This window comes from Scleropages formosus, chromosome 7, assembly GCF_900964775.1.
Source record: "Scleropages formosus chromosome 7, fSclFor1.1, whole genome shotgun sequence".
NCBI lineage: Eukaryota > Metazoa > Chordata > Actinopteri > Osteoglossiformes > Osteoglossidae > Scleropages > Scleropages formosus.
In genome coordinates, this window is record NC_041812.1 from 29,566,872 (window position 1) to 29,588,977 (window position 22,106).

Below are 22,106 nucleotides of genomic sequence, written 5' to 3' on the forward strand. Positions count from 1 at the left end.
GGTAGGGATGTGGGTGGTGGTCCTATATTGGAAGGGATACGCAGAGCAGGTGGACGCCCCATGTGCACACAGCGTGGCAGCTGCGCAAGTCCCACGCTCTGGCCTCCTCAACAGGATGTAAACACCTGCAGGTTCCTTCACACCAAACCCGCTCCCTGCTTCAGCAAACAAAGCCCTCCCGCTTACCAGCGTGAGCTGACGTACATGTTTTGTTAAATACACAGAGCTGCTGTTAAATAGTAACGCTGGTTAGTAAACATTAGGCAAACGGGACCCTATAACCAAGTTCCTGATAACGCTGCAATCTCACCTTGTGTCTGTCATGGCTCGGCACTCTCGCCACTGAAAGTGACACCAAGTGCTGCTCTCTGGAAGAATGCATCAACACTTTTTCCCCAGCTTGGCTCTGAAATAAGGTCTGCTGTTGGGAACCTGAAATAAGTGTCTTCTAATCTAATTACAGGATGTTAGATCGACTGTTTTTGGTGCAATAGAGTAAATGACTTCTACCTTTTGTAAAGAAGGATATAAACTAATATATGCGAAAGAAAGACAGTAGATGAGACACATCTTCGTTTTCTCTTTCTCTAAGGAAACTTGTTGTACACTATGCAGATGACATTGGTTTTTTTTCTTAATTCACCACCAGTTATCAAGGCAAACGTTTTTCGTCATGATGCCGCTGTCCTCCAAAGACATATGGACCCGGCTTCATCTCAGAGCCACAGCTTAATAGGTCTCTTCACAAGCTCAGGTGTGTGAAGTTTCTGCTGCATTTTAAAGGCCGAGACCTCCGATTGATTCAGATGCTAGAAGCAGCCAAGACCGCCCTCGGCAGTGCCATCTGTGCTCGTGTTAAATGTTATTTGCAAACAAGCAACTTGATTGTTCCCTCGGCCTGGTTCATTAATTTAATTTCTGCCCCTCTCGATCGCTGCCAGCTTCCTAATTTCTGTCCTTGCAAATAACCATAATTTGTTCTCCTGAATGTCAGGGGGTAATTCAGTGTTGTGAAACTGTGAATCGTTCTAAAACATGCACAAGTGTGGTGCTTTTCATTACTGTTCAGTCATGTATTGTTATGGTGGAACTAAACGTCCGAGTTGCTGGTTGCTCCTTGAACGACAGGTAGATCAAGTAGGATTTTAAAAGCCCTAAGTGCGACGTGGGAAGATACTGGGGTTCAGCTAGTAGCTTTGTTGTCTAATGGCTCTTTCTTCATGCCTCTGAGTCTTGCCTTAGCTCTAAGTATGGTGGCTTTTCATGCTCTTGCATGCTTCCATGGGCTTCCTATTACCTTGTAGAACCCAAAGCCATGTTCTGGCAGTAAAGACTCTAAGTTGTCCTTAGTCAGTGAGAAGATGTGTTTATAGATGTGACCTCTAATGTATGCTCTGTAGAGAGGCTTTAACATTGTGCCTTCCCAGATTCTAAATGGATGGATGGGTGATGAGATTTGAATATGAAAAGTGACACTTTCTCAATTCTGGCAGATCATACAACAAGGAAGCCAAATTCAATTCTGAAGTTTTGTTTTATAGCTGTCCTCTCTGTGCCTTTTATTGTTAAGACTCTGAAGTATATGGAGAGCAGTTAAATTAGTTTAGCCATGGTAACAATCACTATAACTGGAAGCCAAGAGCTACACTTCAACTAAGCGGGCTGGACTACTGGTCTCCAAAACCCTTTTACTTACGCTTTTTAGAAATTAAATCTTGGATTAATGGCCCAAAATATTCACTCGTGTGCATCTGTGTTCCTTTAAAATTTCCCCACTGTAGTTTCTAAAGTTGAATGATTATGTGTTTATGGAAAAAAAAATCACCGCTTGTCTTTCTGTTAATTTCTCTGCAGAAAGACAAAGTTACAAGGTGTTTCGGTCAGACATTTCCAAAAAAGCCCATTTTCAGAGCTATATAATTAGTCCTCAGAAATGTGCGATGACTGAAAAATGTGAACTGTTGTCCAGGGAGCCGCTGGATTGAGGTCTGGGATTTCTGACGTTTCCATGGCACAGTTCAGGTGCTGTGAAACAAACTGTTCCCTTTGTGGTATGCTTCTGAACATACTCTTTGGGTTTTTGCAGCACTTCACGGAGCACATGGATGACTTCTCCAATGAGCTCTTCAGCACCTTCTTTGATGAACACCTCTTGGCAGAAAGAAATCCCCTGCTGGAGATGGAACTGGACCCCCCAGCTGACATTCAGGCTGAGCACAGCTACTCCCTGAGTGGAGACTCTGCCCCTCAAAGCCCTTCTATGTCAATTAAGATGGATGAGGAAGGAGGTAAGTTGTCATTCTTCCCCTGTTACACGAATCTTCGCATTCATTGAAGAGTTAGTGAGAGTTACCAAGAACTAGCCCTTGGTCTGGTCATTGTTGTTTAGAATCTTGTAGTCTTAATTGCTATTTGATGCGAAAGACCAATGCCAAAATCTGCTTGAAGCTAAAAGATCCTCCTTTCGGAGAAATTCTCCTTTCCTGAGGTGTTGAAGCTCTGTCTGGTTCTGTCACTGGTCCCACTGACAGCTCAGGCCCCTTTCTACTCACTCTCCTTATCTCCTCTCCTACCCTATCACCAGAAGTTCCATAGAGAACCAAGTCAAGCCCTCAGATTTAAATGCTGCATCCACCCCGAAGGAAGGCAGTCAGGGAATTCCAGGCATGCGGCCAACACACACACACACACACACACACACTCACACACCAGCAGCTCTCACAAGCTCTCACATTGGTAGCCATGTGTCTCTGCAGCTCTTACGCTGGATTGCGACTGCTAACGTATCTCTCTTTCTTTCCCATCATCTGGGACCAGGCAGGAAAAAGATATCAATAAAAAGAACTTAGGATTCGCTTTCAACCCCAGTCACACCCGGGTGCTTTTTCAGACAGGAAGGACAGTGAAAATAAACTTACAGAAAGGTGGGGGTGAAGAACTTGAGTCTTTGCTAGGGCCATGTCATGCTGAGCTTGGCTTAAAATACAGAGCAGAGCAAGTGACTGACTTCATTCTCCAAGCCTTATTTTAACACACATTGTTACAAGAAGGCTTTTGTTCATCATCAAATCTAAAGCCTCACAAAATAGGCTGGGCATTTTCAGCTTGAATGCATCGAACAATGGTTTCAAATCATCCAAAATGGAACGGGGCTCTGATGAAAAGCTTGCAGCCTCTATGGAATGACTTATTTTCGTGAAATTGTGTCAGTATAATTGTATGTGCCTGTATACGTATGTGGGAGTGTTTTGTTCTCTGCAAGCAGCAGTCTATTTTAATGCCTTGGATTTTTTAGATTTTTTTTTTTTTTTTGGATTTTGAAGCAACTCACTTTTTAGATATTTCACTGTTGCAGGTTAAGTACCTTGCTAAAGGATCCCTTCTTGGACTTGAATGTGCGACCCTCGTGCTACTGGTCCATATCCTTAACCACTTCATTGATAGCGGCTCATTATTCCCCCTCTGGGTCTTAAAAGGCCCAGTGTTGCAGATGTGGAGTTTGGAGATATGAGTGCCAGATTCATACTAGCTTTTCTTTTTCAGTAGAACTCCCCTGATTGCAAAATACGCACGCACAAACAAAATGCACCTGGCGCGAACAAGCCCCCGCTGCTTTATCACATTCTATTCCTTGATGCGGAGATCAAACCGGGAGCCCCTACCCCCTCTGGTGCGCAGAGAGCTGCTAATGATCACTCACCTCAGCCCCAGTATTGAGGAAGAGGGAGTCCTACTTACCGAGAAACAGGCTTGCAAATGTAAAAGGAGAACTTGAAAGGCAGACCACATGTGGACATCCAAGTGTGCCTTGATCAGCGAAAGCACGTTTTGCAGTGGCAGGTTGTAACCCTCTGTCTTTTTTTCTCACCAGTCCTCCTTGATCTACACCTTGTCACCCCCAACGGAGCATGCGCTGCTCAAAAGTAGACTAGAAAATAAGATTATTGTGAATATTTCAGCTGGATTTTGTTGATAGTTCCATCGCTGCATCCACATTTTTGCAGTACTTTCTTGTTGTCTGTTCCTGAGCTACAGGAAAGGGGTCTTCACTTTCACAGCCCTTACTTGTTTAGTGATGTTCTTGTCTCGATTATTGATGTTCAAACTCCATGATCTTTAGGTGGGCTTAGTGCCATCGAGTCAAAGTGGACTATTGGTAACCCCTAACATGGTTTTCACAGTAGAAGAGGGTACAAAGGTGTTTTACCATTACCATCTTAGACACAAGTCTTTGGACAATGGAAAGAACCCAGTACGATTATGGGGAGAACGTGCAATCCCCACACAGACTGAGTAGACTGTAGGATTCAGACCTACACCTGAACCCGCAGTCTAGGAGCTGTGAGGGACCAGTGTTACCCCCCCCCCCCATGCCATCATGCTGCAAAGATGCATCTTTCCTGATCAGCAAATATATTTCCATAGTTGCCATATCTGGGATTAGTGTCAGCATCTTCCATAAAGGCAGCTGTTCTTCTAATGTGCACGTTTCCAGAAACTTCCTTACAGTCAGAGAACCACATATGAAAGTAATTTATGAGGGCTCCGGCTACTGTGGAGCAATGCCATTTCCCATTTTAATATATGTGTAAAATGAAGCCTTGGGCTATCTGGTGCTATATTATACAGACTGGTAATTTTTCGGCTTCCAGGAACCCACGATTCCTTCATTTGCTGACAAGGAATATCAAAACTGCAGGAAGATGTTGCTTTGCAAAATTTTGAAAATAATGGTTCTTGATGCAGTTTCCGAAAGGCTCTCCCAAGGTGGAAGGAACCTAAGTTAAAGGATCAAACATGTTTACATAGAAGACCTAAAAGCCAGCCAGCCACCATTTATGAACCCCTATAACTTTTTATTGATAATGCTGTGCTGGCACAAACAAAAATGAAGGCTTGGGTTGGGCAGGCGACTAATTAGGACCCCTGCTCGCGCCAGTTTGGAAAAGCATTCTGGTCCAATGGGGACAACCCTCACTGTACTTTGGCCTGTTTCCTTTTCCACTCTCTACTGTTTCCCTAATGGGAGCTCAGCTTGCTTCTGTTTTGTGGTTTATGACACAACTTCGGGGCCAGCCTCTTTCCTCATTAGTCTGTGGCTGTAAAGGGCTGCTTCTGAGGCCTCACCTGCTGCTTTACTGCACCACCCAGCGTTTCATTAATGCCTTGACTGCCTCTCGTAAGAGGCACACTGGAGGCTCACCGCAGGAGAATGGCAGGCGCCGCTGGCTGCAGACCTCTTCCTAGTGGTAGCTGGGAGCCATCTATCTTGCCGTGCTTTTTTGATGGAGGATGTGGATCCATCGGAAGAAGGGTCACGTAAAGGTTCACGCTGGAGTTGTTTGTTTTTCCTTTCTGCTCCTTCAGAGTCCGAAGGGATGTGGTCCTTCAGCCAGGACCTGACGGCCATTCTGGTGAAACAGGAGCCCACATTGGGCCCGTCTCCCTCTCCGTCTCCCACCCTGAATCGGCCTGCCGAGACATTTGTCCTGGCCCCCCCACCAAGGAAGTTTCCTGTGGAGGAAATGGTAAGGTTCTGGAGTGAGACACAGAACAGTTAGAATTATGGAACAGCTTACTTTATCATCTTTCTCAGTCATGTCAAGGTTTTTGGGTCTGTCCTCTTAGGGAACCGCTTCTCATTGGTGTGGCCCATTACATAAATATCCACATACTGTCAGTCTTTTAGACGAAAGATGAACGTGTCAGTGTTATTATGGAGTGAAGAACTCGAAGCGAGTCAGAAAACACAGTTTCCGCTTGTCAGAATGTTGCAAATTAACTAATGTGAAAATTATAATTAGGTAAGGGGAGAGAATTTGCCCCAGGTGGAGGAATTTAAGTGTCTTGGGGTCTTATTCACGAGTGAGAGGAGAAGGGAGCGTGAGATCGGCTGCAGGCCGGGAACAGCGGTAGCAGCAGTAATGCGGTCGCTGTACCGGACTGTAATGGTGAAGGGGGAGCTGAGCCATAAGGCAAAGCTCTCCATTTACTGCTCAGTCTACGTCCCTACCCTCACCTACAGTCATGAACTCTGGGTAATGACCGAAAGAATAAGATTGTGGACACAAGTGGCTGAAATGAGTTTTCTTCACAAGGTGGTGGGACTCACGCCCTGTGACAGGGTGAGGAGTTCGGCCATCCGGGAGGAATTCAGAGTAGAGCCGCTACTCTTCCACATTGAGAAGAGCCAGTTGAGGTGTTTCGGGCATCTGGTAAGGATGCCCCCTGGGTGCCTCCCTTTAGAGGTATACTGGGCACGGCCAACTGGGACGAGACCCCGAGGTGGGCCAGGACCCGTTGGAGAGATTGTATCTCCCAGTTGGCCTTTGAGTGGCTGGGGATCCCCCGGGTTGAGCTGGAGGAAGTTGCGGGGACGTCTGGGCTGCTCTGCTATCCCTATTGCCACCTCGACCCTAGTAGGAGAAGCGGGCAAAAAAATGGATGGACGAATGGAAAATTACAATTTGTCAGTTATTTGGGAGCTGGTGCCCTAAAGGTCCTCCAGTTCTCTCAGGCTGTTATTAGGTAAATGTATAAAATAAATAAATTAGGCAATGTGTTACAGATAAATATGGAAAAAATCAGCTCTCGAGAGGGAAGTACTCGCAGAATCAGATGACTAAATTTTTGGACTGAAACAAATTTGTAACTTCCAGGATAAGAGAGGTAACCACACAGGCGAGATGTTCTCCACAACCATTACTGAGCCATTATAGAATAAATTCCATCAGCTCAACTTAGAGGTTCACGTTCCAGATTCCACTTCTTCCACATCGTCATCATTTCTTTTTATGGTTTCACAACAACTCAGCGTGGAGTCAAAGCCTGATGTCACATTTCCTAAATTAAATCCTAAATTGCTTCCTACTTCATTATGCCTATAGTATATATAATAGGGTGTTTTGGGCAGTTCTGCAGAAACTTGTCAGATAAGAACTGTGAAGTTACTTGCATTTACATTTTTGAATCATTTTGGTGTGGAATACAGTTTATTACAGAGGTGTGAAGTGAGTGTTAGGCAAGAGACTATTAGGCAATACACCCCACCTACCTGATCTGTATCAACAAAGAGTTATTAATATGGAGTGGATTAAAGCACATTTAAATGTTTCAGCATAGCATGAAAAAAGCAAAAAAAAAAGAAGATTCTGTCTGGAAACGTTGCTCTAATGGCATTTATCACATCATTTACAGTTATTTTTCAGATGCACAATATAATATATACAATTTATAATTCTCCAGGATTTCTTTTTGTTTCATGTGTTTTTGTTTTTCGTGATACGCTGGAGTAGTGTAATGAGGAAGATCTGTAAAAACAAGAAATATGGGGCTATGCCTATATTGGGTTTGTGGCAATCTGAAATCACAGTCTTCTGAGGCCACCCCATGCCTCTTTGAGAAAAAGAAAGAAAGTTCAGAAAAAGACCATATGAAGAGATGGATGGCACCCTGCACGCTGTATGTAAATAGTTTAGAGTGATTTTCAGCTGTGTTTACTGTCTGAGTTGCCTGCTGTGACCTGGCATTTAAACAGATGTCCCCCTCTTTCCTGGACAGTAAACAGATGGTGGTCTCTAGAAGGGCTTTTTCTCGCTGCCTATGGACCTTCCAGGTCCTCTCTCTGTGCCAGTGCTTGATGCTCCATGTGCTCCTCTAGGTCTTCCTTGTCAAGAGTCTACTGTATTTATTATGCAAGTAGGAAACTTGTTAGGCACAGAGATGATGAGTGGTACAGTGTTGAGCCACTGTAAATCATGTTGTTTGTTTTATTCTAACTGTTAGTTACTCAGATGCATGAGGTTCAGTTGATGCGTTCATGAGTCTTCTGTGTCATTGCTCCCCTTCAGGTCAACTCCATGCCAGCTATAAAGGCCGAGCCCCCAGAAGTGAACCAGTTTCCTAGTGGGTCATCGGGTGAGTCAGACACACTGCAGCGCACTTTGAGTTTTCCTTCTTGGCCTTTGCTTACCCATGCTAGACGTGTAGAACATTTTGCATTGGCTTTCTTTGTACACGTCTTAATAAATATTGAGATGGAAGACAAGGACTTTCTTGACACTCCAGAAATCCTCGTGCTGTTCCCAGCAAGCGAGCAAGGCTGGCGTTCTTTGAGGGGAGAGTTCTGTAAACGGTCAGCCTGGAAAAGGCCCTGATTTTTCTCCCAGATGGTTTTCATGCTCCACTGACCCAAAGCAACCCAGCAAAGTAAACAGTTTAGAGTGCAGCGAGGACGTGGCTAGCTTCCCGTCGCATTACTCCGAAACGACGTTCCATTTTCCCCGCTGACTCTCCTCTCCTTGAGTGCTCCATTTGCGCCGCGTATCGAGTGGCAGAAATGCAGTGTAGCGCTCGGCCCTCTTAACTCTCCAATTGTGTTTCCTCACTCAAGGAAGCCCTTTTTGAGTCTGCACGCACACTGCAGGTTTTCTGCCCTCTTAAGCTGCCTCGGTTCAGTTCAAGGGCACTAATTGTGAAAAACTACACTTTGACAACTGCGGGATTATTTCCTGCTGGTCAAATGGTGCGGAGCACAAGGGCTGCCACCTTTTTCCGGCACGGCTTTCTATTTTGATCCGACGCGTAATTATAAATGGTTCATTTAGGTGGCAGAGTGCTAGCAAATTACAACCTGCTTCAAGCTTCATGCTCCCGCTCTGCCCACAGTAAGATCAGTCATTCATGTTGGCTTGAACCTTTCCAAAAATATCGTTAGTGGAAATAATGATTGATATTTTTCTCAAGACGGAAACACATTTTGACAGGCAAGGCTATGAATACATCAGTAGCTCTAAAAATTCCGCATTGAGACATGCTTTTAAGTAGTATTAAAAAAATTTAGAAGTACGCAAGAGCTGTAACATCTCCAGTGACTTAGTGTTCTCTTAAGAAATTGGATTCAGTTCTCGGAGTTCACAGAGAAACATATGCGGCTAGCATTATAGGTGTTATGAGTTGCCTTGTTACAAATGTAAAAAAAAAAAAAAAACTGTACATTTGCATATGCACATTTGAAACACATCTGCTGTAATAATACAGTACGAAAAGGTAAAGCTGTGAAACGCTTTTTAAGAGGTCAGAGGTCATAGACCTGAGAAGAAGGAAGGACTCTCGGGTTTAGTAGCACATTTCCATGTGTGAATTCCATGAGTGACGTTTACTGCACGCTCCTGGCTTTTAAAGTACAATAAATCAGCGCACAGTATATCTGAGTGTGTGTGCGTGTGCGCATGCACTCTTGCGATATGACTGGGCCACCTCTTTCCACCCTAACTCTTCCAGTAATAACCGGACTTGTTTCTGCATACTTTGTACGTGGTCCAAGCAACATGCGAGGCCCATTCCGGAGTTTCTCAGTGGACAGAGGCGGCTGCAGAACCTCAGGAATTATAGCATTTCTTTATTTGACCTGGCTGCACTGGGGAAGCTGTTTGCCATTTTATATATGAATGTTTTGGTAAGGCTTCTATTTGAGGCTGGCCTGGCCTCAGATGAGTTCACATGAATAAGGCTGTCAGGTCTCAACTGGGAATATCTGTCTGTATCTGACTGGGGAGTAGCTTCATGCCTCTGGGTGCCAACATGTGTCCACTTGTCCTAATAACAATGTGTCCTAATGTTTGACCTCTGCACCTCTGCCACGCCCTTCCCCCTTTCTGACAGATGAACGGCTGCAGCTTCCACCCACCCCTCCCAGCAGCCATGGTAGCGACAGTGATGGGTCTCAAAGCCCTCGCTCCCTGCCCCCGCCGAGCCCGGCGCGCGTACAGCCCCGCACCTCTGCTGCCATTTCCAGTTCACCCCTCCTGACTGCACCTCATGTAAGTGTGCCCCACTCGTCCTCACTGCCCGTGGTATTACCCTCTTCTGTCCCTGTGACATGGCCCCCCCCCCCCCCCCCCCAGGTTATACAACGGGGAGCCTGCGCTGTCTGCACTCATTCATTATTTGTATGGATCAGTTATATCAGTGACTTGATTCAGTTTTTATTGGGATATTAAACACAATGCTGTTATTTTATTGTCTGTCCCCTGGGCCATGCTCCATAAATCAAAGTTTCCACTTGTATGTAGCCTGCAAGGACAATATGTACTTGTCTCAGATCTCCTTGTACAATCAAAGCCTGCAGTGTTGATTTATTTAGCTTGAGTTGAAAGGGTTGATTAAATTGTGATAGTACAGGCGTAAGTGTGTTTCAGAGTTGTGTGTGTGTGTGTGTGTGTGTGTGTGTGTGTGTGTGTGTGTGTGTGTGTGTGTGCACGCGTACGTATGTGCACGCCAACCACCCCAGGTAAAGGACGGCAATTTTGACTACTGTGCGGATGTCTGAGCTGAAAAGCTTGAGAAAAAACTGTAGGTGTTCTGTCCACCTCAGCGGTTCAAGCAATGGTGAAACCCAGTCCTCTACCTACTGTTCTAACAGCTGCAGAACTAGGGACCATTGGCAGTGATCCGTCTTAGGCCTCACGCCTGCGGTGGTCCTCGGGAAAAGAAACAACTTCCCAGGAAGATGCTCATAACTCTTGACTCACTGAAATGATTCCTGTAACCATTGAAACCATTGTGAGCCAAGGCTCCTGGCAGTAGCTCTGTAGACTTGCTTTCTACATCAACAGGCCAGGAAACAATCGATGATGAATATTTACTGTCTCGCTTCTCTGTACCTGATCCTGGATGCCGTAGTGTCTACAGGACCAATAAATCTCAAACGCTGTATCATGACTCATATCATCAAAACTGATTTAACTGCTCTTTTCAGCCATGAGAGTTTTTGTGTTTTAAGACTCGTAAATGTGTCTAATGTGTGTGTGGCGATGGTTGAACGGTGTTTCTGTGCTGCGTTGGCTCCGGTTGACAGATGAAGATGCGAAAAAGGCACATTCTGTCTCCATGTTACTGATTTAGTTCTGTTTTTCTATCTTTGGCTTGACTACACAATGCAATGCTTTCTTTTCATTAGTTCCTTTAATTAAAGTTTTAATTAAAACAAGATCTTGTTCACTTGAACACTTGAAAGCTTTTAGCTTGAGCTTAAAGTACATCCTAGATCTTTCTGTACTGTCCGAAAAGTGTGCAGGGTTTTTCAGAAAGCGTTGTGCTGTTTTGTACATTGTTGTACATGTACAGCATGGAATATGACATTTCGTTGTAATATTAATTTTGCTGAGTAATGCTTCTTTGCTCTCATGCGTGTAAATCTGCACATTGTGTACTTATTGTCAGTCGTGACTTTTTTCCTTTCCATCTTGAAGATCTCAGTTATAAAACTCATCCAGTTTTGGCACTGTGAAGGAATGACCTCAGAAAAGCTCTGCTTTGACAGCCCATTTGCTCCTCTACTTCCAGAAACTGCAGGGCACCTCAGGACCTCTTGTGCTGACAGAGGAGGAGAAGCGTACCCTGATTGCAGAGGGCTACCCAGTCCCCAACAAGCTGCCCCTCACCAAGACTGAAGAGAAAGCACTCAAAAGGGTCCGCAGGAAAATCAAAAACAAGGTAGTTCTCCAAGACCCGCCCAGAATCACCCAAGCATCCAAACTATTATTAATGCACTCTGGAGGGCTGCAGTAAATCAGGTTAAACCTAGGGTTAGAAAATCCCAAGTGAAACACCACATTAAATGTGTAGCCATGTACTATAATAAACATAAAGTTAAGATGTGAGTTATACTGTCAGATGATGCTACGTTGAGGATTCTTAACCTTTTTTCATGCCATGGACCTCTTTGGTAGTCTGATGAAGCCTATGGACCCCTTCTTAAAATAATGTTTTTAAATGCATAAATAAAAATACATAGGGTTATGAAGAAAACCGCATTACAATATTATTGGTTACATTTATTTATTTAGCAGACACTTTTTCTCCGAAAAGGCTTCCAATGAACTCTATGTGGCGTTATCAGGCCACACACCTTATCCACCAAGGTGACTTACACTGCTAGATACACTACTTACAATGGGTCACTCATCCATACATCAGTGAAACACACTCTCTCTGTCACTCACACACTATGGGTGAACCTGAACAGCATGTCTTTGAACTATGGGAGGAAACCAGAGCACCCAGAGGAAACCCACACAGACACGGGGAGAACATGCAAACTCCATAGAGACTGAGTAGGGATCGAACCCTTGTCTTCTCTCACCACCCAGGCACTGTGAGACAGCAGCACTACTCACTGTGCCACCGTGCTGCCCATACCAGTTATGAAAATATTTACAAAAAGCTAATTTGTAATATTACCTAGTAGTAATATTTGTGCGTTTTATCAACGCCTTAAATGAAAACGCTGTACATTTACAGGTTAGTGAAAATAAAGATGTAAGCCTTTCCCGCCCATGTTTGGTTAAGAACCCCTGTGCAAGATTGAGATGATAGCAGAGTATCTCTCACATCCATTTCAGATTTCAGCACAGGAAAGTCGCAGGAAGAAGAAGGAGTACGTGGAGTGCCTGGAGAAAAGGTACAACCCAAGACTTTTGTATTCTGGTACATAACATTGCTGCAGATTCATATGTATCTTATTAATATACTTTAAAATAGACCTTAGATAGACAGAAGCTTTATTGATCTTCGGGGGAAAATTCAGTAAATGTAGTAATGCTTTCAGAAACTTTTCCATGTAAAGCTACATTTACTTATCAGACACTTCTCTCCAACACAACTTCCTATGAACTCTATGTAGTGTTATGAGCCCACACACATTATTCACCACGGTGACTTACACTGCTAGATACACTACTTTGAATGGGTCACTCATCCATACATCAGTGGAACACACACACTCTTGGTGAACCTGAACAGCATATTTTTGGACTGTGGGAGGAAACCAGAGCACCCAGAAGAAATCCACACGGACGCAGGGCAAACATGCAAACTCCACACAGCCTGAGCAGGGACCGAACCCACGTCCTCTCGCACCACCCAGGCACTGTGAGACAGCAGTGCTACTCACTGTGCTGCCGTGCCACCCCATACCTAACTATATGTAGCTAACAAGTTCAGTTCACTTGCTAAACACAGCTAGAAGTTTCATTACTCTTTAAACAAAAAAATGTGAAGGGTTTGTTGTATTGCAGCAGGCATCTTGCTTCCTCCTAAGTCTGAAATCTTTTGTAATTGGAACAATGTACACTGTCAGCGTCTTCAGATTTGCTGGGGTGCAATTGATTATTGCACTTTGTCAGGATGCGTGATTGCCGGGCCGTAATGTAATTTGTGTCTTATTCCAGAGTGGAGACGTACACCTCGGAAAATAGTGAGCTTTGGAAAAAGGTGGAAACCCTAGAGTGTGCTAACAGGTAAGGAGTTGGTGTGAGAGCTGGGATCTGGTTTGTATCCCACATTAGTGTTGATGAATCACTAATTTATCACTAGTCTGAGATTTAAATTGCGAAATTGCCTGCGGTGCCTCTATGACTGTAGCATTGCTTTACTGAACTGATAATTTGGAACTTCTACTGTTTTTATCAATTTAAATAAGGTTTTATGGGCCTTCTTATTAAAGCATCTTGTTCTGACTCTGAGTCTGTATAATGTTTGCAACTGACTTGTGCAGAGTTAATGAAACATTCGGTACAGAAAATATCTTCCTGATTATATTTTAGAGTAATATCCTTTAAAGTTCGTTTGCTTTTTTGCAAACCTATAAACGCCAATATTTTGTCAGCACTGTTTCACTTTCTACCCATAAGCCATAAACATGAGACTGAAATTTCCCTTTTTAAACATATTGAAGGATGGGTGGTTCTTGGGTGGCTGAGCTTGAAGCAAACAGTTGCCGTTTTGTTTAAACAGACATTAGAAGTTTCTAGAGCTTAAAATATACAGATGTTACTGCTTTGGTTTACGCAGACAGAGGGCTAAAATAACAATGTGATAATTTACTGTACATTGAAAGTGGATCATGTTTATAAAATGTTATCAAAACACATCTTCATATTTTTATCTGGGATAGAAAAATTATATAAAACAATATTGCATACAGTCCCTTGCTGTTTCCAGGTGAGATTTAAAGAAGAACGCTCAGAGTTCCACACTCAGAGTACCTAATTGAAAGTAAGAGTTTGATAATGAAGAAGCTTGGTGGTTGAGCAGTCCTGTTCTGACATGACCATACAAATCACACAATGCTGTTGCAAAGCTTTTTTTGACTTTGGTCTACCTTACGTTGCCATAACTAACAAAAAAAAAATAAATACAATATGTAGCATCTGTCTACAGGGAAACACAGTGATTCTAACACTTGTTGGCTTAAAAATACAGTTATAGGAGTATGAAGCAGTGCAACAGCTGAGCGGTTAATCTTATGCTTGCCATCGGAGCAGGTAGAGGCAATGAATTGTGGATGTCATGAAACTGGGATTTTAGTATCACAGTAACGCATTCATTTATTAGAGTATCGTCTGCAAGTTTAGCCGCCAGTTGCCTCTTTTTCACTTTGTCTTATTTTTGACAATACAGAAGACTTAAAAATGACCTTGCGGACCTATGTGGTTTCGAGGCAGCGTCTCCTCGTTGTGAAAATGGTCCAAGCGGTAATACCTGAAAACCTTTCACAGACTGATTTTACAGTGTTTTTGTGCTGTGCCGATGAAGCAGTCATACGCACAGATTTTTTACCATCTATCTAATAAGAAAGGGGATATTGGGCAGAGGTCGTCAGTGCTGCAAGCAACAGGATAAGGGCAACATTTTTATCTTTTCATGCTGAATTAGCTCAATAAAAAGGATGGCCGTTAATGTCGCCAACCTCAAATTAACAATGGACTTTTATAATTGTTTGGAGAGACGCAGCAGGATATTATGGCTCAGCCTAATTACATGGCTGTATAAAATCCCACTAAAGGTGTTGTCTTAAAACAGTCGCATAATAATAGGTGAATGAAAACCACCAAGGGAGACCAATGTGTATGACTCAGCTTATAACTCTTCAAACGAAACCCAAAGCAAGGCTAAAAAAACTCCCTTGAGGCCAGCGCTCCAATAGGGCTACACATGGCTTGAAAAACAAAAGCCCTGTTATTGCTAGCAATTTCGGGTGGACGAGGCAGCACTTTTTACTTTATAACAAGGCTTTTTTTCTCTCAAGCTTCTTATTTCGCCAAGTCAGTGAGCCACTTATACGAAGCTCGATATCTGCTCCGCCGGGAGTGCCCCGAACGGTGTATGAAAAGAGACGGGACGGTTTAAGTGACATTAAGCCGTTACCAGTTACAGTCTCTGCTGCACAAGCACAAGTCCCTCAGTTGGATGCCAGCTTGAAGCTTTTAATTAAACGTATTGGACCAAAGGGTCCTATTGGGGAGCGGGGGTATATTAAATTAACTTACACAGGGGAGGGCTGAGCTGGCTTCTTATGGTTCACTTAAGAGATGGTATATGATACCACGTGAGGACGCCTTTCTCGCTGACGGCATGGAACAGATGCAGCCTCCGGAAGTTTCTATGAGACATGTCAGTGAGGTAGATTGGACTCAATATAGACGTACCCGTTCAGCCCAAGAAAAATTCTGATCGTGACTTCTCTTATATACTCGTGACTTGCTTATCTGAATCAGTGTTTATCAGCACTAAGAAGAAACTTTAAACCAAAATATTATATATATATTTATTTATATTATTTATATTTTTTTATATTATATATAAATAGTATAGAAATGTAAGTCTTGCTACATGAAAGTAATGCTTTCTTTGTAGGGAACTGGCTCTATCTTGTGGTGGAAACCTGCATCATTGCAAAAATTTACATCTCAAATCTAATCAAATTGCATTCACAGCTGGAAGATCTAATATATAGATACATTTAATATGAACAAGTATTAAAATATCCAAGTGTCACCTTCTTTGATTTTTTTTGGTCCTATATTTATTAATTTTCCCCTTTATAAAACATTTGCATCAATATTTAAAACCAGCCATATAATTCTTTGCTTTCATAGACTTGTCTTCCAGGAAACCTATTCATCTGATTTTAAGTATTTCCATGAAAATATATGTCCTATAGTGCTATGCAGCTTTATAAAATTGAATTATAATGATTGTGTTGTACATCTGTGAGTGTAATGTGTACGAGAGCTGTGTGTGCGTGTTTTTATGGCCCCGTATGATTTGCACTTCCAGCTCCTTTCGCTGATCATCCATGTAGTCCTTTCTGCTGCTGCTGTCCATCCAGGAGGCAAAATCCCAGTATTTTTTGGACCTAAGTCAAGTCTCTGCTCCTATGACTGAAACAGTCACACTCCAGGCACTGAACAGGGATTCAAAACACTGGACATGAATTACACAATTTGTGAATTTTTGTGTGCTGGAAACATAATCAAATAAATGTATTTATTTTATAATCAGGACTTCACATCCTGAAAATTTTGTTTATTTTCCTCTGCAGGTCCTATTCGTAAATAATTTTTTTCAAAAATTAATCATGAACAGCCTTAGTGGACAGCAGCCAGATTTAACTTTCTTCACGTGTCAAGGTTCCTGTTGCTAATTAGTGATTAAAAAATATGTTAATTTACTTGATTAATATTAATGTTTTCATTGGAGCACACAACCAATACCCACTTTATGAAATATATTCTGGGATACACAGTATGAATGAATTAAATTAAATTAAATTAAATTAAATTACATATTAATTATTAAATATTTAACATCTATTAATCAGAGAAGGAATTCACTTTGGTTGCAGTAACATGCAATATACAGCATACAGCCATACACACGTACAACATAAAAGTACGTACATAAAAATGCAAAGTGTTCCAGCGGCAGTAAATTATTGTTTAAACTGACTCTTCTATCTAAACATGTTTTCAGTTCCCCAATTTATGCAGCTGCATATATTGCTGAAATAATTCAGTGGGGGTATTTTACTGGAGCCTTCTTGCTCAAAGGCCTGCAGCTTGGAGCCTCCCGATACTTGAACTCACAAACTTCTGGTTAGAAGTAGGGCTGTGGGGTCAGTACCCAAAACCGTCGTCTCCAACTCCAGTAACCCAATAATTGCTTCCGACTCCACGGCACTGGCACCCAAAAATTGCACGTTATTTTGGGGGTCGACTTATCCGGCGGATATAGGCCTAAACCTATATTATACCTCAAATTTTTGGGGTCGACTTATACGCCGGCATATACGGTGCGTTTAGTCGGAGACGGTAAGTTTTTTCCGACTCCGGTAACCTGATAATTGCTTTCGACTCCGCAACTCCGACTCCGCAGCACTGGTCAAAAGGCATCAACTTCACTACATGGCACAGATCTCAAGTGCAGAGCAATATGTCTTTGCTTTCCTGGAGCTTCACATTTTGTGTGTGTGTGCGCGTGTGTTTCTTTCTTCAGGTCCCTCCTCCAGCAGCTGCAGAAACTACAGGTCCTGGTGGCCGGGAAGGTGCCGCGCTCCTGCAAGATGGCATCCACGCAGACGGGCACCTGCCTCATGGTAAAAACAGTGTACTCCAACGCGCAAGCATGCAGGGACACGCAGTATGAATGCATTAAAAGCACACTGTACGCAGTAGACCGGATTTTGTCGGATATACCGTATAACCCCAAATGGAGCACGTAATTGCGTGGCGGTCTTTGCTCGCGTGACATTTTGTAACCTTTTTGTATGGAAACTTTTTCTGTGACCTTTTTGTATGGAAATGTCAGTCCTTGAAAGCAGGGAGGGAGAGCTGAGCGTGGTAACTGTTGTGTGCGCTCTTACTGATGTACTGATGTGCTTTCTCTCCCGCCAGGTGGTGGTACTGTGTTTTGTCCTGGTCCTCGGATCCTTCGTGCCCTGTCTACCCGAGTTCTCTTCTTCGTCTCACATAGTCAAGTCCTCACCTCTGTCTTCAGGCGACGTCTACGCAGCCAGCCACGGTACTTCACATGCAGAGCACAACGGATGCCTGCTTCCCTTTAAACTGTTTGCTCCAGGACTTGTGTTGTGAGCCTTCCATGACATGTTTTTCAAACAAACGTGTTCCAACGGTGGTCTAATGGCTAAATCCTTTATGCCGATACCTCACGTCTTAAATGCGACATTGAAATAAGTTCTGTGTTGTATAACAAAATACCTACATTGTTAATTCTTAAAGAATACGGTTTAGTTTTCTCTTCTTCTCTACAGCTGGGAGCTTTTTGTTTTCGTCTCCACAGTTACCAGCTGTTTTATGGAAATAATTTTGATAAAATGCCCCTTTTCATGTTTGGGTGCTTGTATTGTACCATTCCCTTCTCCGCTTCTCTATTGCACCACTTGCTGGAACGATGTTCAGCGCTCTGTGTCACCCTGGTGGGAAGAATGCTCTGTAGAAATGAATCAAATTAAAATAATCACCGACTGAAGTAGTCAACCTAAAGAAATAATTAGGGGGGGAAATAAAAATCCATCCATCCATCCATCCATCCATCCATCCATCCATCAATAGCTGCTTATGTATTTTAGGGTTGTTGTGGTTCAGAGCCTATTCCAGACGCATAAGGTGTGAAGCAGGGTACACCCTGGATGGGGCACCAGTCCATTGCAGAAAAAGAAAGCCACAGAAATCAAACAATGAGGGCAATTCAAACATCTGTAATGTGTACCTTTAATTATTGAAAAGCATTTAGAGTGTTCAAAAGCTTATTTGCAATATTTGGTTGCGGAAAAGGTTTTTGATTTTCGTACAGTGGTTCACTATTATTTGGCAGAGGGTGTAAAGAGCATTACTTTTAAGGCAGCATCTTGAACTCGCTGGTTGTCCGGTTATACCGCATAGCACCGTGGGTCAGTAACAAACTAGTACCAGTAAATGCAGCATTTACTCAATACATCATAGATATGTTGCCTTGGATATCGTTACCCGTCACCAGTCTCAGACGATGAGCTGGTCCCTCGCCAGGCTCTAAAATTGGAGTCCAGAGGGGTCACTTGTGAATGTTTCATTATCCACCCTTCCGCCAGTGCGAATGAATCTCCTTGGAGGTGCTTATGTCCGCGGTGCAGACTCCTGACCGCAGGTGTTCCCTCCATCCTTCGTCATTCCTGGCTCCTCAATTAGAGCGTGCATAGGGCCTCGTCCGACTCGTACGAAGCGGGGCCCCCGAGAAACTCGGAGACAGTCCCATTAAGCACGGCGTGGACTCGCTGACAGCCGTGGCTACGCTGTGGATGGCCGTGTTGCCATGGAAACAAAGGAGCGTAAAATACAGCTGGAACACAATGCATAACCATGAACCTTTAGAGATGAGAAGAGTACTAAGGCAGAGTGCTGCTTTGGCACATCACAAATGTGTTATGTTACATTTTCTCTTTGACGTTATATTAATTATAGTGAATCTAAGCAAATATGAGCAAGACACAATGAGAGCGAAATGTTCTCATATGCCAGAAGTGAAAGGAAATACAAATATTTGTAAGGGGAAAAATAAGAACTGTACAGAGATGTGTATTGAATATGAAGTGTGCTTTTTCTTTTTCCGAATAATGACGAAGGCCTGTCATCTTCCGAGAATGAGTTATGAACTGAATGCGCTCACGTTGGCACCAGGCATAGTTTTTTGTCACTGCACTGGATTTAACAAGCTGAACACCACTTTACAGTTCTGTGTGTGTGTGTCTGCAGTTCGTTCCCGAAGCCTCCTTTTCTACGAAGAGGGCTCCCCCCTGGAAGACGGCTACGGCCACCTCCTGAAAGTGAGAGAAGCGGATGACTGGGAGGGGCCGCCGGGAGACTACGTCAAAGACGGGCCCGTCCAGGGCCCCCTTGCAGAGCACGAGACGACCAAATACCTGGGCAAGGACCACACGGATGTAGTGGACTACAACAGGACAGGCTCCGAGTTCGCCCGCAACGAGGAGCGGTTCCTCCAAAGGTGAGTCGAGGTCAGGTCCTGCAGAGGACGTGTTTGGCGCCCCCTAGCAGCGAATCGGTTTGCTCGCCAAAACGACGAACGCAAGATTTTTCCGAAAGGAGCGCGGTTTGAATTCCCGCCCCTGCCATCGTAGCCTTGAGCAAGGCGCTTCCCTTCAGTTTTTCTAGAGAAGAAATTCCCTGCTGTGTAAATGGCTAAACGGTTGTAAGTTGTGCCTTTGGAGAGAAGTATCAGCTTGGGGAATAAAAAATAACCGCACAACTGTTCACTAAGCCAGTTGCTACCAGCGGGAGAAAAACCATACGCAACAGTCAGCGTGTTGAAGGGCCGATGTGTCACAGTGCATGATAAGTGATGAATGATGTGCAAAGAATTTATAGATATGAAATGTTTATGATTTGTGGTATTTTTATATCATCTAATAAATCGTCTAGTAACAAAGTAGATGTTCGTGGAGCCCAGCGGGGCATGTGCTTACATGCGGCGGTCTGTTCTTTTCGCGTTCCTGTTTGTAGTTTATCGTTAGACACCCAAGAACGATTGCGAGACGGAGCTTAGCTCTTCAAAAACTCCGCCCCCGACGTCACACGAAGCGTGACGCTTCCGTGTTTGATTTGAGTCCGTTGAGAGCGGTGCTTCCGTTTGCTGCCTCCCACAGAGAAACTCCCCCCGATGGAAGCGGCGCGGAGTACTTCTAGCCCCTCGGGAGGTCGGTGGCAGGCGCGCGAGGCTTTTGGCGGACCCTCGGAAGCGGGTGCCCTCTCCTGCCCTCTAGCGTCTGCATCTCTCTCTCTCTCCGTCTCTCTGCCTCTGTAAGGAAAAGAAAAAACACTCATGCCAAGTGGAGCTGGGCGCCAGCCAACCACTCAGCCACTCTGCCGACAATCACATTAAAACAGGGACGTTTACCCCCCCCCCCACTGCCTGGAATTGGATGTGAAGTAAGGGTCTTTGTGTGCCCCCTCTATAAATGTGCCTCTCTGTGATGTGTGGGGGCCACAGCGGGTGTGTGCTTTTCAGTACCCAAGTGGTGCTGAGCAGAGCCTACTGCTGTGTATGTGTGTGTGTGTGTGTGTGTGTGTGGGGGGGGGCGGGGGCGGGGGGGTGTCTTCACATTATTTACTCCCAAATATAAATCAGAACCACTTTTTCTCCGGCTGAATTCCCTGACAAACTCGGGGCCGACTCGTACGTGGCATATTTAGGACTCGTCCGTGACGCACGCATGAGTCAGGTGTCCTGGAGGCCGGCCGTCAGCTCGCAGACCCTTCTCACGCTGCATTCTACGTTACTGCATTTCATGTCAGCGCCAGCCTCCAGCTGCATGATTTGTATTATTTTATTTTATTTTATTTTATTTTTTTTTTTTTCGCCTGCGTTACGCTCTGTCCCATGTATTTATGCTTGTGTCAGTATTCCACTTTTTTTACTAGAAACTGCAAATGTGTTGAATGTAGTTTTACCCTCAGGCTCTTCCTCGGCGCAGTTTTTTTTTCCTTTTAGAATGTTGTTTTTCTATCTTTTCGGGTTCTCTCTAATTATTATGTAAAAGCCAAAAGATGTATTTTTATGGACTTTGAAACCATCGGTAATATATAAATATATGTATATCACTTTTAAGCAGCCGAAAAAAAAAATAAAAAAACAGAACAGGTTTCTGTTCTTAAAAAAAAAAATGGGTGAGAAAGGATACACCTTTTTCTTGTGTAAATAGTAATGATGTAATGTTTACATGATCCTCTTGGCCTAACTGTTAAACAGTTTGTCTGCTTTTTTTTTTTGTCCTTTATTTCTGTATTAAGGAAGTTTTGTATATTGAGATACGTAGATTTAAACATTTGTGGTCATTGTAGATAATGCGCCTGATTTTGATGGACTTCATAACTGCACACTGTATTTTGAAAACTGGATAGATTTCAAATGGTGCATAAAATTGAATAACTTGTTTGTTACATTAGATTACCATACTAGTGTTTTTCTTGGCAGTTTTCTCATATTGTAATTTAATTTCTTTTTCTTCAATATTCAGTATCCAAGGGCTTTTTCAGTATCAATCAAATACCCTTTAAGTAGCGCTGAGAACAGATTGTGATCTTTAAAATGTAACAGCAAAACTGTTTTTGTTTTTCTAGTAACATGGATGTTAATGCATTGGAGAAGATACAAGTGTTTAAAATAATGAAACCAATGTTTTTCACATACAGTTACAGTAAAAACTGTGTTTTCAGGACCCTGGAAAGGACCATAATGTGTAGATCTGTAAA

At 43.4% G+C, this 22,106-nt stretch overlaps 1 protein-coding gene across 1 annotated transcript in view; it reads left to right on the plus strand.

The window, feature by feature from the left end:
- The window catches only part of LOC108929030 (cyclic AMP-responsive element-binding protein 3-like protein 1), a 30,769-nt gene extending 9,870 nt beyond the window's left edge, over positions 1-20,899 (plus strand). Inside the window, exons 2-12 of the mRNA XM_018743318.2 lie at positions 2,087-2,288; positions 5,368-5,528; positions 7,851-7,917; positions 9,664-9,821; positions 11,347-11,496; positions 12,405-12,463; positions 13,233-13,301; positions 17,341-17,440; positions 17,739-17,865; positions 19,593-19,842; positions 20,501-20,899. Coding sequence (XP_018598834.1) covers positions 2,087-2,288; positions 5,368-5,528; positions 7,851-7,917; positions 9,664-9,821; positions 11,347-11,496; positions 12,405-12,463; positions 13,233-13,301; positions 17,341-17,440; positions 17,739-17,865; positions 19,593-19,842; positions 20,501-20,540 — 1,383 coding nt within the window. The 3' untranslated portion in view covers positions 20,541-20,899. The remainder of the gene's footprint in view (positions 1-2,086; positions 2,289-5,367; positions 5,529-7,850; positions 7,918-9,663; positions 9,822-11,346; positions 11,497-12,404; positions 12,464-13,232; positions 13,302-17,340; positions 17,441-17,738; positions 17,866-19,592; positions 19,843-20,500) is intronic.
- The last annotated feature ends 1,207 nt before the right edge of the window (positions 20,900-22,106 follow it).